General features: G+C 40.4%; 1 protein-coding gene across 4 annotated transcripts in view; it reads right to left on the bottom strand.

Moving 5' to 3' along the window:
* DIS3L2 (DIS3 like 3'-5' exoribonuclease 2) overlaps positions 1–15,297 on the bottom strand; it is a 368,917-nt gene that overhangs the window by 297,680 nt on the left and 55,940 nt on the right. For all 4 annotated transcript variants that reach the window (XR_010109551.1, XM_063595621.1, XM_003821873.5 and 1 more), the window contains exons 2-4: positions 14,023–14,167; positions 13,331–13,488; positions 4,684–4,737 (exon numbers count right to left, since the gene is read on the bottom strand). Coding sequence is in view for 3 of the 4 variants with exons in the window: in XM_063595621.1 (XP_063451691.1) it covers positions 4,684–4,737; positions 13,331–13,488; positions 14,023–14,074 (264 nt within the window). In the remaining variant the exon portion in view is untranslated. The remainder of the gene's footprint in view (positions 1–4,683; positions 4,738–13,330; positions 13,489–14,022; positions 14,168–15,297) is intronic.

The following is a 15,297-nucleotide window of genomic DNA, read 5'->3' as shown; positions in this document are numbered from 1 at the left end:
ACCAAATCAAAAAGGGGGGGGGCAGATTTTAGTCACTCAGCATTTTTTACAGCTTCCACTTACAAACCATTAGAGATCTTCTAGAATAGTTTTTCTGCTCAATTTCCAGTTTAGCTATGGGTTGACAACTGTGGCTTGCACACTCTGCCAAAACTGACCCCACCCTAGTCCCTGAGGAAAAGCTACTGTGTTAGCCACAAAACATGACTGTAGTTGACCTCTTGACAAGCTTCTCAGAGAGATGTGGAAGAGACAGCCAGTAAACAGAGAGAGAACAACTGAAATAAGGCACATCACCATCTATTGCTGCCTTTTGCAATTCAAAAAGCAATAGGATCTCTCAGACCTCCTTGGAATGAAAAATGGGCTGTTTGGAGGTCACCCTAACCCATACTCACGTGTCAAACATATGCAATGAAATGCCTCTATTATAAGCAGCTACAACCACCCTTTGGCAGCGCAGAGATTTCGGATTGATGGGATGATAGTACTGTCACCTTACAATCCCAGGAAACCAAGGAAAGCAGGGCTGAGTTGAACCTCAGACAACACAAAAATCTATAGCTACTGCATCATACTCAGCTCTTCCTTGATTCATTCAGAAGACTGATCTGTCGCTGAATCTCTTACTTTAAAGACACTAAGCTTGGGAACTGCTCAATATTAAAAGTTTGAGTCATCTCTTTTAACCACTTTTTTAGGCCAAAGATTTCAGCTCTTTGTTTGAATGCCAGAAGTCTTGTTCTACCCATCAGAAAGAATAGATAATAGAAAAAAAAGAAAGAAAAATAGATAATGAACTTCCCTGGAAGAAAAATAATGGAATTGGGAGGTGGGCATGTGGTAATTGACTAAAGACTTAGAGGACTGGGGGAAGGAGGACAACACAAATATGCCACGATGGTCACAGCATCCTTCATTGATGGAACAGTTCCCTTTGGACCAAAAATAAATTCCACCACTGTACAAAGGGTGCCTCCTATGACACGATGCATTAAAAAGTTAGAGAGCTTCTTAGATTTACATAATTCAGAATAGAAACTGTGCTTTTTAAAAATGACAGGTTTTTCCATCTGATCAATTTTCTCCTCTTTATCCTATCCCCAAATAGGATAAAAGGCATGACAATAATATCATTTTATCTTGGTTTGCTTGAAAGTCACATGATTTTACTCACATTCTGTATTTCATTTTTATTGAGAACCTCACAAAACTAGCAAGTACACATAAGTTACTCATCCCGTATAGTTTAGATGTGTCATGAAATGAAAACCAACTTTCTGTCAGTAGAAATTATAATGAACCTAAGTCAAGTTCCCCTAAAACAAAGTATTATTTTATACCTGATGACTAATTCACTGTTCTTCACCTCTTGACCTAGGGAGATATTTTAGCATAGCAAATGACATTGTGTAAATTCACAACCATTTTTAGAGTCAGTAAGAGCAAACCTAAATAATTTAAACAAATCTCTATTTTTATCTCTCTAAAAACTTTAGAATGTGAGCAACATTAGACAACGTTTACTCCATCCCCTCATTTTACAAATGAGGAAGCCACTGTATGTCCTACTGTCAGAGCAAAAGCCTCATCTTTCATATTCATTCCTGCCTTTATGCTCCTAGCTTAAGCCGGTAACAATTAGGCCCTGGTTCTGACATTCTACTTCCCAGTCTATCTGCAGGCATTTTTCATCCCATATATTTTATATTTGTCATAAAATGAAAATCAACTTTCTATCAGTAGAAGCTATAATGAACCTAAGTCAAGTTTCCAGTTCATACAAGTTCATATTTGACATGGATATGAGATATGTACACTCAGAAATCTAGACCACAGGTGGTTATGGGCTTTATGTATGAATAATCTGTTGCCTCTATTATTGCCCTCTTCAGTTGCTTTCTATAATGCTTCTGGAAACTGAAACCCACAAAGCAAGAATGTAGGACTGTTCCCGTGTCCAAAACCAGAGTGTATACAATCACTTGCAATGGGCCTTGATTGGTAGCTCTTATGATCTATTCTTAATTACCTAGAGGTGAATTGTTTTTCTCTGAGACAATATTACGACTCAAGCAGGAGCCAAATAAAAGAATAAAAGAGGCATAGAAATAAGCCAATCCTAATATCGCAACTGTCTAAAAATTTCTAAATATGACGTAGTAAGAATACAATTTTAAGTAAGAGAATAACTATGAGCTTTTAAAACATCACCACCTTTTGCTTTTGTGTCTTAGCTTTCTTTAACAAGCCAGGTTACACCATGGAGATACATCATTTGCAGATGTAAATTACATGAATTTAGCTTGCAGGAACCATAGGACCTCTGCTCTGGCCCTGCTCCAGCCACAACCCTCCCCATCAGACAAGGAGTTCACAGGGCCAAATGGATGTGCTTCCCTAAAATAAGCAGCCCCAAGCCTACCTCCAGGACATATACAGGCACTTCCCCACCACCGGAGGCACCCCCTCAATGGGGGTGCCTCCACTCAATGGCAGGTATTTCTAATGGGTATGGACATAGCTTAGATACATGGGATAGGATGCCCACGTTTGGGCATGAAAGGGCCCTCACTGAATGCAAGGGAATCACAAGGGGACAGGGAGCTAGCACTGAGAAGGGAAGAGGGGCAAGCCAGAGGTGAAGCCATGTTTCAGCATGGAGCTGCAAGAAATCTGAGAATTCTACATTTGAACTCAGGTATATGAAGGTGTATTTGGCAAGGAATAGACTTTGTCTATTCCTACATGGAATATATAGAATAATATATTTTACTTGATGGTGGTTTTGATGTCTAACTTTTCAATATTTGATTTAAGGTATGTGTGCCTTCTTTTCTACTTCTGTCCTAGGTCCCACACTTGCTAGGAGCCAACCCAATAGGGATTTAACTTAGGGAAATTCTATACTGTGTAATCAGGGAAGAGAGGAAGCAGCAAAATTTTCAAAATGCTGTAGTTCCCCTTATCACTCCAATCAATAAGAGCAAACTTAAGCATGCACAAGAGACAAGAGGTCTGAATATACCCAGTTCCCAGCTGTCTCTCAGGATGAACTTACTACATTGAGTGACATTTTCATGCTTAAAAATCTGTGTCTTTCATACATGAGGGCTCCTAATACAATCAAGTTCCTTCAACTGGTATATTCTTGAAGAAACAGTCATGCTTTCTTATGGGAAAAAAACATTGGTTATGCAGGACGTACTGAGAGATGGTTTATCCGTCTCCAACACAGCACCTTCCTAAGAGATTTTCTGGGTAGTTTTTATGATTCCTGGATGTAAATTTAAGCTTATGAGCAAATTCTGGAAACTTAACACATATGTAAACTGCACTTCTCGTATATGTGAGAACTGCTCGTGCAGCCAAGTTACCACCTCAAAACTGACCCTCAATTCTACAACCCAATTTTACAACTCAAGTTTCAGGGTCAAGACATATGCCATTTTCTCTAACAGGAACAGAATATGACTGAGAAAGAATAATGTGAATGTCAGTGATACCTTTTATCTAATTCAATGGGTAAGACTCGAACTTGGATGCAATGTGAGTCCCTGGATTTCAGAAGGCAGGGGAAAAGGACTAAACTGAGCTTGAGAATAGGTCATAAGGTTATTGTAACAATAACAATAATATCACTTGAGCATATAAAATCTGAAATGTTCCAAAATATAAAACTCTTTGGGCACTGACATGACATTCAAAGGAAATGCTCACTGGAGCATTTTGGATTTCAGTGTAAGTATGTAATGTAAATATTCCAAAATTAAAAAAAAAATTCTAAATCCAAAATACCTCTGGTCCCAAGTGTTTCAAATAAGGGGTGCTCAATCTGTAATAATAACATTTATAAAGTACATGACTGAACCTATATTCTCACTAAACTTACTGTCATTTAAAATAATAAAATATGTTAACTAAAATATATGTATTCCATTTCGTCATCTATAAGCGTAAGTTTGGTCTCTTTCACTGTGAAAAATCTGTGATTCTATAGCTATTCTATTTATGGTATCCTGGAAAAGTTAGGTCAGGAATTTAAGAATATTGCTCTCCCAGCTTTGCTCAATCAAACCTTCTCTAGAGAACTGCTGCTAACTATATGTCAGTGTAAACTTGATTTAAGTGGAAAGAGCCTCTTAAAATGAGTCATAAATGTAAGAAAGGGTCTAAAGACCCAACGGTAAAGAGCCTTGTACAAAGTTCTATCACCTGCACGAAAGTGAAGTGAGAAACTCTGACCCCCACCAGAAAAAAAAAGCATTACACGTTATTTTTGGACAAATGTTCAGATTAGCTCATGCAGTAGATCCAAAGTAGATAGCATATTTGTTTAGGAAAGATTAACTTAAATCGGTGGAAAAAACCATAAATCCTTTTAAGCCATAAACCAAGGGCATCCAGTTACACGAACTGGTGGGTAGTCTGCCTGGGTCCAGCTGCTCTTTGCAGCCTTGTAACAAATGCCATCCCTTTCATTTGGCATGCGATTTTAAGACTGACAGAAGGGGTTGTTAACCAAAAGAAAATTTAGTTTATTTAAATTTGAAACAAATCTTTGCCCATCGTCAATTTTGTTTCACTACTCTGCTTTTTAGTTAGAATATATGATTTCAGTTTCGGAGCAGATCTAAAAAATTAAATGTGACATAAAGTTTATTATAAATTTATTGAACTTACCGGGGAAGGAATGAAGGCTTCATGAAACTTCTTTGGATTAATTCTCAATACACCCTTTAAAACAAAAAATAAAGTTTGTGAAAATCTAGCTATATATTTACGATTTTTCCACGTGTATGTTATTCTCCAATAAAAAGTTTTAAAATTAAACAGGTCACTTGAGAAAACAAGTTAGATGTATAAGAACTATTCATTAAATGCAGGAAACACAATTTATGTTGATATCTGAAATAGAGGGTTCTATCAAAAACAGAAAGCTTAGACTGGCACCTTGGTGTGAACAAGCAAAGGTAAGGAACAACAGAGCTTGGCACAGAGTGGGAAAGTGGCAACTATTAGGATTTTAGATGCCCCTATATGCTAGTCTTCAAATTTAAACCTTGACTTTACAAACAAGATTACCTAGGGATTGTGCCTCATTATATAAAGGCCTTTTTTTCTCCCAGTTCCAAGACCTTTCCACAATTGCTTGTTTCTGTGACAATTTTCAAAGTGACACAGGTTGATTTCCAAGCTAGATACTGAGCCTTATGAAACTGGATGCATTATTTTTTACTCTGGCCCCTCTGCAGAGCTGAATGAGTCAATAATTCAAAATGGTCCATAACCAGCTCTTAATGCAAACTGGAATCCTGGCTCCAACAGCCAGGCCACCCAGTCTGCCTTCAACTTCATGTTATTCCAGCACCAAATCAGGGTCTGCTTCTATTTACACACAGGGGTGCAGGTGGGGGCCTCTTCAATAGCAGTTCAGTATTTCAGGCTCTTGCAGGAAGCTGTAAGGCTCCCCAGGTTCCAGCTGTAGTCTCAGGCCACTGGAACACATGGATGGAAGCAGTTATTTTTCTAACAGCCAGACTCAAAGGATATCTTGAGAAAGTGTTTTAAATAACATTTCCCCCTAAAACGTTTAAAGACTCAAAGATACATAATTAACAAAACAGGCAACGGCATAAAATAAAGCAGAAAATAATTTCCTTCTGCACTGTACCATGTTTAAATTACAAATGTCCATGCCACAGTTTACAATATCATGAACACTCAAATAGACTACTACAAATGATCATTCAGTCCTTAATTCAACAATTAATTATTGAGTATGGACTATATTCAAGACCCTGAGACACACTGATGGAGAAGATAATGATTAACTAAGCTCAATCCCTATTTTAAAGGAAAACATAAAGCAGAGGTACAGCTTACTTTCACAGCGAGGGCACCAGAAGAGGCTTCAGAGATGGTATCTGACCTAGTCCTTTACAGAAGAGCAAAATTTGCAAATAAATCAGATGAGAAGTATAGTAGAGGACACTGTGTTAGCAAAAGTGGTTAAGAGGGCACTCACTAACTCTTCTCCATTGTGCGATAACTCTGCCTAGCACAGAAGAGGGAGGGACCAGGAAATAAGGTTGGCAAAGCTCCCCAAGGCCAGTCCCTTGTTAAAGAGTGTCACAGTAAATCCACTTCTAGACAGCTGTTTCTTGTTGAGGGAAGGAGGGAAAAAAACTTACATTTAACCTAAATATTCATCCACTCACTCAACAAATATTTCCTAACGAATAGCATGGCAGGCACCATGTCAAATGACGGGGTACAAGGGAGACTAACAACAGAGAGTCTCTACCATCACAGAGCTTACAGTCTCGTGAGGGGAAGAGACTCCAAACAAACAAAAGTCAATTCATTGAAATTAAATGTCTAACAATTTCATTTTCTGATTCCAGATGCTTTTCTCTGGCCTAAGTTTTTTTTTCAATTCCTATTCTTCTATCATCCCTTGTCGCTCAAAGAATGGTTAGCATATGAACAAGTACAGAGATCAGAATGCCTCTAGCTTTGAAAATGCCTTTAATTGCAGGGCACTCAGACAGGCCAGGCTGGGCCCAGGGAAAAGAGACAGGTTGCTCAGGGCTGCATCCAGGCTCTATTTAAAAGAAAAGATGTTAAGAAGACCTTGAAGATTTTACCCTTGATTCTCTATCCCAAACTTCCCAATATATACAAAAGCACACAAAGAAGAATAGAAACCTGGTTCCACAACAGCATTTGCAAATTTGACTGGAGCATAACTCTGAAGAACCGGACCTCGGAAACAGAGCCCTTGAGGGAATGCAGATCACGCTAAGAAAGCAGAAACTCCCACAGAGCTCCGCAGCAGACCAGAGTTGTTCCTATAGCCTGAGAGAAGCAGCTGGCATTTAAGTCTGTCAAAAACAAATGGTCATTTAACTAAAGGATACTTCCCACAGATCTCTTGTCTTACTCACCTACAAAAGTCCAAGGCTTTCATTTCTATAGCCATCCCCTAACCTGACCCAATTGCCCATCTCCTGTCTTCTTCCTAAAGCACTTCCCTAGGCCTGAAACTTGATCAGTGAGGATCCCATAGCCTCCATCTCTTCTCCAGATGCTCCTGATTCTTCACCTTAATTGAAACCTGGCTGTTCCCTGAAGTGATTGCTTCTCTCGAGTGCTCTCAGAGGGAGTCTATTTTATCTCTCATAACCCATGTATCTCAGGGACCAGGGGAGGAAGGTCTCTTTGCTTCCCCATCATGACTTTAAAAGTATTTTTTCCTCCATTCTCTTTCAAAAATCCCAGATCCTTTAAAGTTCATATCATTAGCACCTCTTTGGTGCTGTCATCCTCAAATTTACGGGTGGGTCAAAGCTCCAATTCACTAACATTTTGACTAGCAGTTCACTGCCTTCCTCTCTATCCTCACTACTATATATATTTTTGGGACTTCACATCCATGTTGAAGACCAAGCAACCCTAGCCTGTCACTCTAACTACCATTTGCTCCCCTAACCCACCTACTCTCTCCCATGTTCACAGCCTGGATCCCGTCAGCACTGCTAATGACACTACCTCAAAAAAAAAAAAAAAATTCAAATATCGCACTTTCCGATGGCAATCTTCTGTCTACTTATGGTAGAAACCCCACTTCAACAACTCTTCAATTTCACTAAGATCTCCAACCCAAAGCTGTGACCACATTGTCACCATTCATTGTCCTCCCACTGTTTACTCCCTTCTCTAGCCACCTAATTGCCATGGCCTATCATTATCTATTAACGTTGCAAATCCTGAACAAACCTCTTACTCTGATACTCAACCAGCAAAAGACCTTGAAGATTTTACCCTTGATTCTCTACTCTCAACTAACTCCAGCTATCTGCTTTCTCCCTTCCTATACCCCAGGAGCTAAACAGTACCATAGAAAAACACCACACAACTGGGCTTAATCAGTCTAACTGGCAATCACAAACATACTGTATTTGGCTTGTTTGAGAGTCCTTAAAACTGAGAAATTTCACACATATAAAATACGTATTTCCAGATATTCTTGAAAAATCATAAGATCTAACAGCTTTGGACAGGGTTCTCCAAATGACAGCAACCACCTAACCTGAATAACAGATGCTCCTCTTATAGTAATAAAAACAAAACTCAAGTGCCACTTATGCAGGCATACGACATGCCACACACTCTTTGAAGAGCTTTATATCGATCAGCTAATTTAACCCTCACAACAACCCTATGAGGTAGATACTATTATCCTTGCTTTTACAGATGAGGAAACTGAGGCACTGAGAGGTTAAGAAAATTGCCCGCTTTCACATCACATTCAAGGCCAGACAATCTGGCTCCAGACTCCATGCTCTCAACTACTGTGAACAGCCTCTCTCTCTGTTTGCCACGGTCACCACCAGGGCCTCTTCACTCATGTATGCCAGCTATCCCTCTTGCCCAAAAACTCAGCACCACATTCCAACCCTTGCTTTTCTCTGTCTTGGTTAATGGCAACATCATCCAGCCAGCTGCTCAATTCGAAAACTCAGCAAGCATCAGGGATGCCTCCCTCTGCCTCACCTTCCATATCTCATCCATCACCATGTCACATCAGTTCTAGCCCTACATCCATCCATCCATCCACTCCTCTCCATCTTTACTGCCACTTTCTTGTTCCCATCTCCATGTTTTCTGACCTGGTTTACTTTGATACCTTCCTGAGTGGCCTCTCAGCTTCCACTCTATTCATCTCACAATTCCCAGAGAGGTATGTTCAAAGCATGAAACAGATTATTTTCTTCCCCTGCTTAAGAGCCTTCAGTGACTTCCTGCTGCTCTTTGAACAAAATCCAATTCTCCAGCATAGCCTAGAGACCCTACATGACTTGGCTGCTGCCTAACTCTCCACTTGTCCCATAATATAACTCCCTTTGCTCACAATGTTCCAACAGGCTTCCTTCTCATTTCTCAGAAACACCAAGCCTTCTTCTGCTTGCTGCTGTTCTACTAGCTGAGCTATCCACCTATGTTCTTCTCCTAATTCTTCAATTGGCTGATTCATTCTCATCTCAGATAACCCACAGATCATCTCACAGAGGCTTTCCCTAACGACCCTACTAAAGAGGCTCTCTCTAATTATTCTCTCTCACCCTTCCCATTTCCTTATTAGCAATGATCAGTCTATAATTTCTTCTCTTTTTCTTCAGTTGTTTTTCCTTACCTCCCCAGTGACTTGCCTAACTTGCTCACTGGTATACGCTTGGCACTGAGTAAGAAGTCAAGAAACACTTGTTGCAGTAATTAATTAATTAATGCCTGCAGAGCTAAAGTTCTATCACCCCCAGTATTAATGTTATGAATATCATCTCTCCCTTCTAAGTGACTGGGCATTCCACTGTAACATCACATCTATTCCCCTCATCTTTAATTCATCCCCAAGTATTCTCCAGCTGATTTTACTCTTTTAAAAAAAAAAAAAAAGAGAGAGAGACAGGGTCTCACTCTGTTGCCCAGGCTGGAGCACAATGGCATGATCATGACTTACCATAGCCTCCAACTCCAGGACTCAAGCGATCCTCCTGCCTCAGCCTTCCCGGTAGCTAGGAATACAGGTGCACATCACCATGCCTGGCTGATTTTTATTTTGTACAGATGAAGTCTCACTATGTTGCCCAGGCTGGTCTTAAACTTCTGGCCTCAAGCAATCTTCCCACCCTAGCCTTCTAAAGTGCTGGGATTACAGGCGTGAGCCACCACACCCTGCTTGATTTCACTCTTAACAAATGGTGAAGGTCCTAGAAACTAGTTCATCCTGTCCTCTATCTTCCTGGACTAGGATTTTTCAGAGAGCCAATAACAACTTCACACCAATATTCTATTCTAAGAGGAACTCCGACATCATGACTAAGACAGCTCTGGAGGCTTAGCCTGAACTTCGTTTAGCCAAAGCATCTTTTGGGATCTGAAACAGCCAATTCTGCCATGTTCATACCCATGTCACCTTGATCATCACCCTAAACTGGAGCCCCTTCCAGGCTTGTCTATCCCCTACTCTAATCTCTCCCAACATCTCCTATAACAACCTCTCAGTACTCTACCTATGAAGAGAGAAATGAAATACATTTTTTGATGTGAGAATTTATTTTTTTTTAAACTTCAAAACTACATGTACATGATCATGTGTTACTGTTATTGCCGTTTCAAACACTGGAAAGAGGAGACTGTGGTCTCCTCCCCACATAGGAAAAAATACTAATGAAATGTCAAAGTATTAGTTAAGGTATTGAAAACAAAATAAAAATACTCTACTCCTGTTTTTTTTAAATCCCCCTACAATCTCTCGATAAAAGTTTCTTCTCTGGATAGGGAGAAAAAAAAGAGGTCAAAAGAGATGAGTTTGAATACTAAAGTTAACAAAAGTTTCTAAGTATCTCTAATACACTTAATTTTCTCCATCAGCATTAAAACATCCTTTCTTGTCTGGCCTTTTACCTTACCCCGCAAGGCTTGCACACATAAAGTTTATATCAAGCAGCAGATGGACTCTGTTTCTCTGCCTATGAAAATCTTATTTACAGTGTTGTATATTTCACATGGTGACCTCATATCTGGAACCCATTCCTTTTCCCATCTGCAAAGAACAACTGTTCTCATATGTGGGGGGGAGGCCCTGGCTGCAGAGTCCCATGATGTCACAGGCCAGAAGGAATCACTTACAAACTCCTGGGAATTAGAGTTGTTATATTGATCAGATTTTTGTTTTGTTTTGTTTGAGTATCAGCAACGAATTGCTTCAAAAGCAAAAACTAAAAGGGAGCTGAAGCTAATACCACTGCAGAACGCTGTCCTCTCCTTATCTCTAGACAGGTATAATTCTATAACCAAAATTCTAGGCTAGTTTTCTTTCAAGTTCTAACAACTGAAGTTCCCCCAACTCTTCTTCAAAAGACAGTATCTGGATCCTTTATTCAGTCAGTAAGTAAATATTTATTCAATATAAATGTATTAAGCAACAGTCAAATGCCAGGCACTGAGCTAACTTCTGGAACAAGACATGACCCTGCCATCAAGGACATGAACAGTCTATTTGGGGGAAACATAAAAGCCAAGAAATGATGGTAAGTTTAGAATAAAGGGAAAACAAAAAAGTCAACTACAGGAAAACACTAACAGCCAACTCTACTTGGAGAATTAAAATGAGGCTTCTCAAAGTGGGTAACATTTAGGCAGGGACTTAAAAGGTAAGCACCATTACATCAAGACAGCAGGAGAAAGCATTCCAAGCACCAGGAACAGCATGCACAAAGTCACAGAGACATCAAGGAGAACAGTTTTTAGAGGAAAAGACTGGAAGGCTCAGGGTGAATGGAGGAGAGTGTTCCTGGAGGAGAGTGCAGGAGGATAAGAATGGAAAGGCACAATGGGTCCTCCTATGTGAAACAAGAGAAGGGCCAAGAAACTTACAGATAAAATGGTGTTTGGGATATGGGCTGAACAATGAAGAGCAAATGAATGGATTAATGAATGGACTAACATCCAAATGCAGCTTCATCTCTCCTAAGAGAGGCCTTGTCAAATAAATCCAGGGAAAGCTTTAAAAAAAAGAAACACCAATAGGGCTGGGTGTGGTGGCTCATGCCTGTAATCCCAGCACTTTGGGAGGCTAAGGCAGGAGGATCACTTGAGGTCAGGAGTTGAAGACCAGCCTGGCCAACATGGTGAAACCCCATCTCTACTAAAAATACAAAAATCAGCCAGGCATGATGGCATGACTAATTTTTACCTTCTGTAATCCTAGCTACTTGGGAGGCTGAGGCACAAGAATCGCTTGAATCCAGGAGGCAGAGGCTGCAGTGAGCCAAGATTGTACTGCACTCCAGCCTGGGCAACAGAGTGAGACTTTCTCAAAAAATAAATAAATAAATAATAAATTAAAACCACCAAGAGTACTCCAAGAATCAGAAAAACCAACTCATTTTTTAAAAGACAGTTTTCTTTCTTCTTTCTTGTGCACGTGTGCACTTGACCACAGATAAATACAGAAAGGTAAAGAAAGGTGAAGGAAGGAAGGAAGGGAGGGAGGGAGGGAGGGAGGGAGGGAGAGAGGGAGGGAGGGAGGGAGAGGACAAAAAGGAAGAGAAGATGACAGCATCTGTAAATTGGTTAGATCTTCAGCCAAAAACACAAATACAGAAGCTGGGCTCTCAGAATAAGAGAAAATGGAACACAGCATTTTCAAGTGAGCCAGGTAGCACATGGCAATATTTCTATACTAATGAAAGTATTATGAAATAGACTTAATTCACAGAATATGTGGCCCTGCCTCCCTCCCCAGCCTACTACCTGCCTGATAGTTTACGCCCAAGGAGGCCTAAGCTGCCATACTCCATGTTGTTTCACAAGTTCATGTTTTCGTTAGCACCACTGCCTCTCCATACCTCACACACACATATCACTCATCTGATAGGCCCAAACTAGACCCTCAATACCTACCACGAGGGTCACCAACTCCAGGAAGCCTCTCCAGAACCTCAGCCTACACAGTTTCCCCATTTCCCCCCAATATTTTGCCATATACCCTGGTCACCCTTTTATCTGAGCACTTGCCATTTTATCCCCAAATCATCTGTTCACATGACTGCCTCCCACCACTGGGCTGCAAGCTGAAGTACAGCAAGGCAATCTTGTCTACCTCCATGTCAAAGGCACCCATGCTGCACACTTATTCTAACCATAACTGTTCCTGGCTCACAATGGATGCTCCATAAACATTTGTTCAGCCAAACCACTGAACTAGCTTGTAAACATAGTTTGTAAAGTATAAAACACTCAACAAATACTGTCTATTGTTGTTTACTGCTTCCTTTCCAACCTCATCCATTTTTCTCCGTCGTTCAGCATCCACATGCTCCAGAAAAACTGAACTATTCAATGTTTCGTATATCCAAACCCAATTTCTCACTTCTATTGTAGTAGCTCACACTGGTCCCTACATTTGTAAAGCTCTCTCTTATCTTCACTTATTCAAACTGCACCAATCCATGGCCTGGCTCAAACATGTCACTTCCAATAAAGCATCTCTAGACAATCCTAATGGGAAATAGTGGTTCCCTCCTCTCAAATCTCAGAGCACTTTTCCTGTTCCTGTCTCGTGGTGCTTATTACCTCTAAATGTACTGTAGTTCTAAGAAGAATCTGTTACCTCATCATCTCTGTTATGCCATCATAACAGCCCTGCACCTGTTATATCATCGTCTCTCTGAAAGCATATAGCACAGAACAGGAAACAGTTTAATAGATTGTTTTGGATTCTACATATTCAGAGAATAGCCTTCCAGTAGATTTTAAGCACCTGGATGAGTGTTCCTCTCTTCAAGCCTTCCGAAACATCCTCCTTGGACATGTAAGTTTCAAATATGCTCTTTTTCTTCCCTCGTGTGGACCTGTTCTTTGACTTTTTGTCACCTGGCGAAGCACCAATGTCATGTGGACCAGCCACAGCAGACACACCTAGAAACAGGAGGCAGCAATCAACTCTTTCCTCAAACATCTGTGTATTTTTAAAACTGGAGATATTATACCTTTTTACAATTATTATTTAAAGAGACCAACAAGAGACTGAAACTCCCTGATGGTGATTTTTGACAATAACAAAAAGGAAAGAGTGGCTAAGAAAACATGAATAAAATATACACAGATGAGACTTGAGTTTTAAATCAGCACAACAACACGCATGGAACATAATCTGAATAATGAGTTCAGTATTCTTTGCTATTTACAGACACACAAACTTTTTGAAAATAGAAATTACTAAAAGATTGCCACTTTTCTAGAGGAAATTAAACAGCTGTACTTAATACAACAATAAATTAAGACAGCAAGAAACCACATCTAATTCTAGAATAAATCACACAGAATACTTAACAGGTCACTAAAAGAATTACAGTAGCCCTCAGTCCTAAAAGACACCCTCCACTTCACACCCATTCCACTTTCATTTCAGTTCTCCAGTTATTCAGGCAGACTCCATTTTCCTTTTACTACCTCTGGGGGTCCCCAGGGGCCGGAGGTTCATTCTGTAGTCAGGATGGCTCATTATTGGCTCCAAGGTCACTCTTCTCTCCAGATCCAGAGAAACCTCCACTGCTTAGCTCAGAGTTCCCGCCTTGAGCAGCTCTGTTGTCATTCGCTGAAACCAAGAAGAGATTGGTAATTGGAGAGCGGTTAAGCTGTAGCCTCCTCTGTCCTCTCAGAAATTTAGTAGTTCAATGGCAAAGGCAACATGGTGCCCCTCCTGGGTTCTGGCATCACATTCTCTGGGGCAGTTAGTCAAGCACACCATCTGTCTCAAGTTTCTTTTCAAGGCCTTCACCCTCACAGGTACCACTAGACTGCTTCTTTGGGCCACTTCAACTAAACATCTCCACAAATGGGGCAATGATGTGAAAAATAAGGAATCCTGCGGTTCTATTCAGCTTGTGAAATGCACAAAAATATAAAGAAATATAGTTTTGAAAAGTGATAATAAAGATCTAGAATCTAAAAGCTGTAATGGAATAGGTACTAAACTGGGGCTCAATATGTGGCATTTACTAAGTCCAACTCCGGACAAATGATATACCTCTATGAAACCAAGTAAGTCAATTCCTTAGAATCCACCAACAAAACCTAATTCATTGTCACAACTTGACGTCCCAAACTATGCAGGGAGCCCCAGATGATTCACATACTTTCAAAACACGGCAATACTGTAATTAGACGTCTCTTCCCCTACTCTTACCTACCATCACCTCAAACCAGCTGTCTCATCAGAAGCTCAAACAGCTGTATCTAAGGAATATAAGAGCAGCTGCCAGGATCAGCAGGCTGGAATGTGGGGCCCTGCAGCTGGCCCCTGGCCTTCCACCTGGATGCTGAACATGTCATCACAACTTCTACTTTCTAGTCTCTGCTGGCCACCAGCCCAGGAGTCAAGTCTACATTTGAAATTTTTGTGGGCAGCCTGAGTTCCCACAAAATGAATCAAGATGTCATTCTGAACACTAGCTTCCATTTTCTCTATATTTCCCACACACGTCCTTCACCAAAATGATGTAATTTCTCTTTAAATTGAAATTAATACTAACTCAGCAGAAGAAAAGCAATGGAGACAAAGGATAATAGGCCACTTAGGGAAAGATAAAGAGATTCACAGATAAAGCCAATCCAGTTGAAAGAAGGGAGAGAAAGAGATGGCCTTATATAAACAGCAAGGGAATGGGAAAGGCAGATGAAGGAGTCAAGACTGTCTGAGGGCTTAATACAGAAATGCTTTTATCC

The sequence above is a fragment of the Pan paniscus genome, chromosome 13 (genome assembly GCF_029289425.2).
Source record: "Pan paniscus chromosome 13, NHGRI_mPanPan1-v2.0_pri, whole genome shotgun sequence".
NCBI lineage: Eukaryota > Metazoa > Chordata > Mammalia > Primates > Hominidae > Pan > Pan paniscus.
The sequence above is the reverse complement of the archived record's forward strand: the minus strand, read 5'-3'. Positions and strand labels throughout refer to the sequence as shown.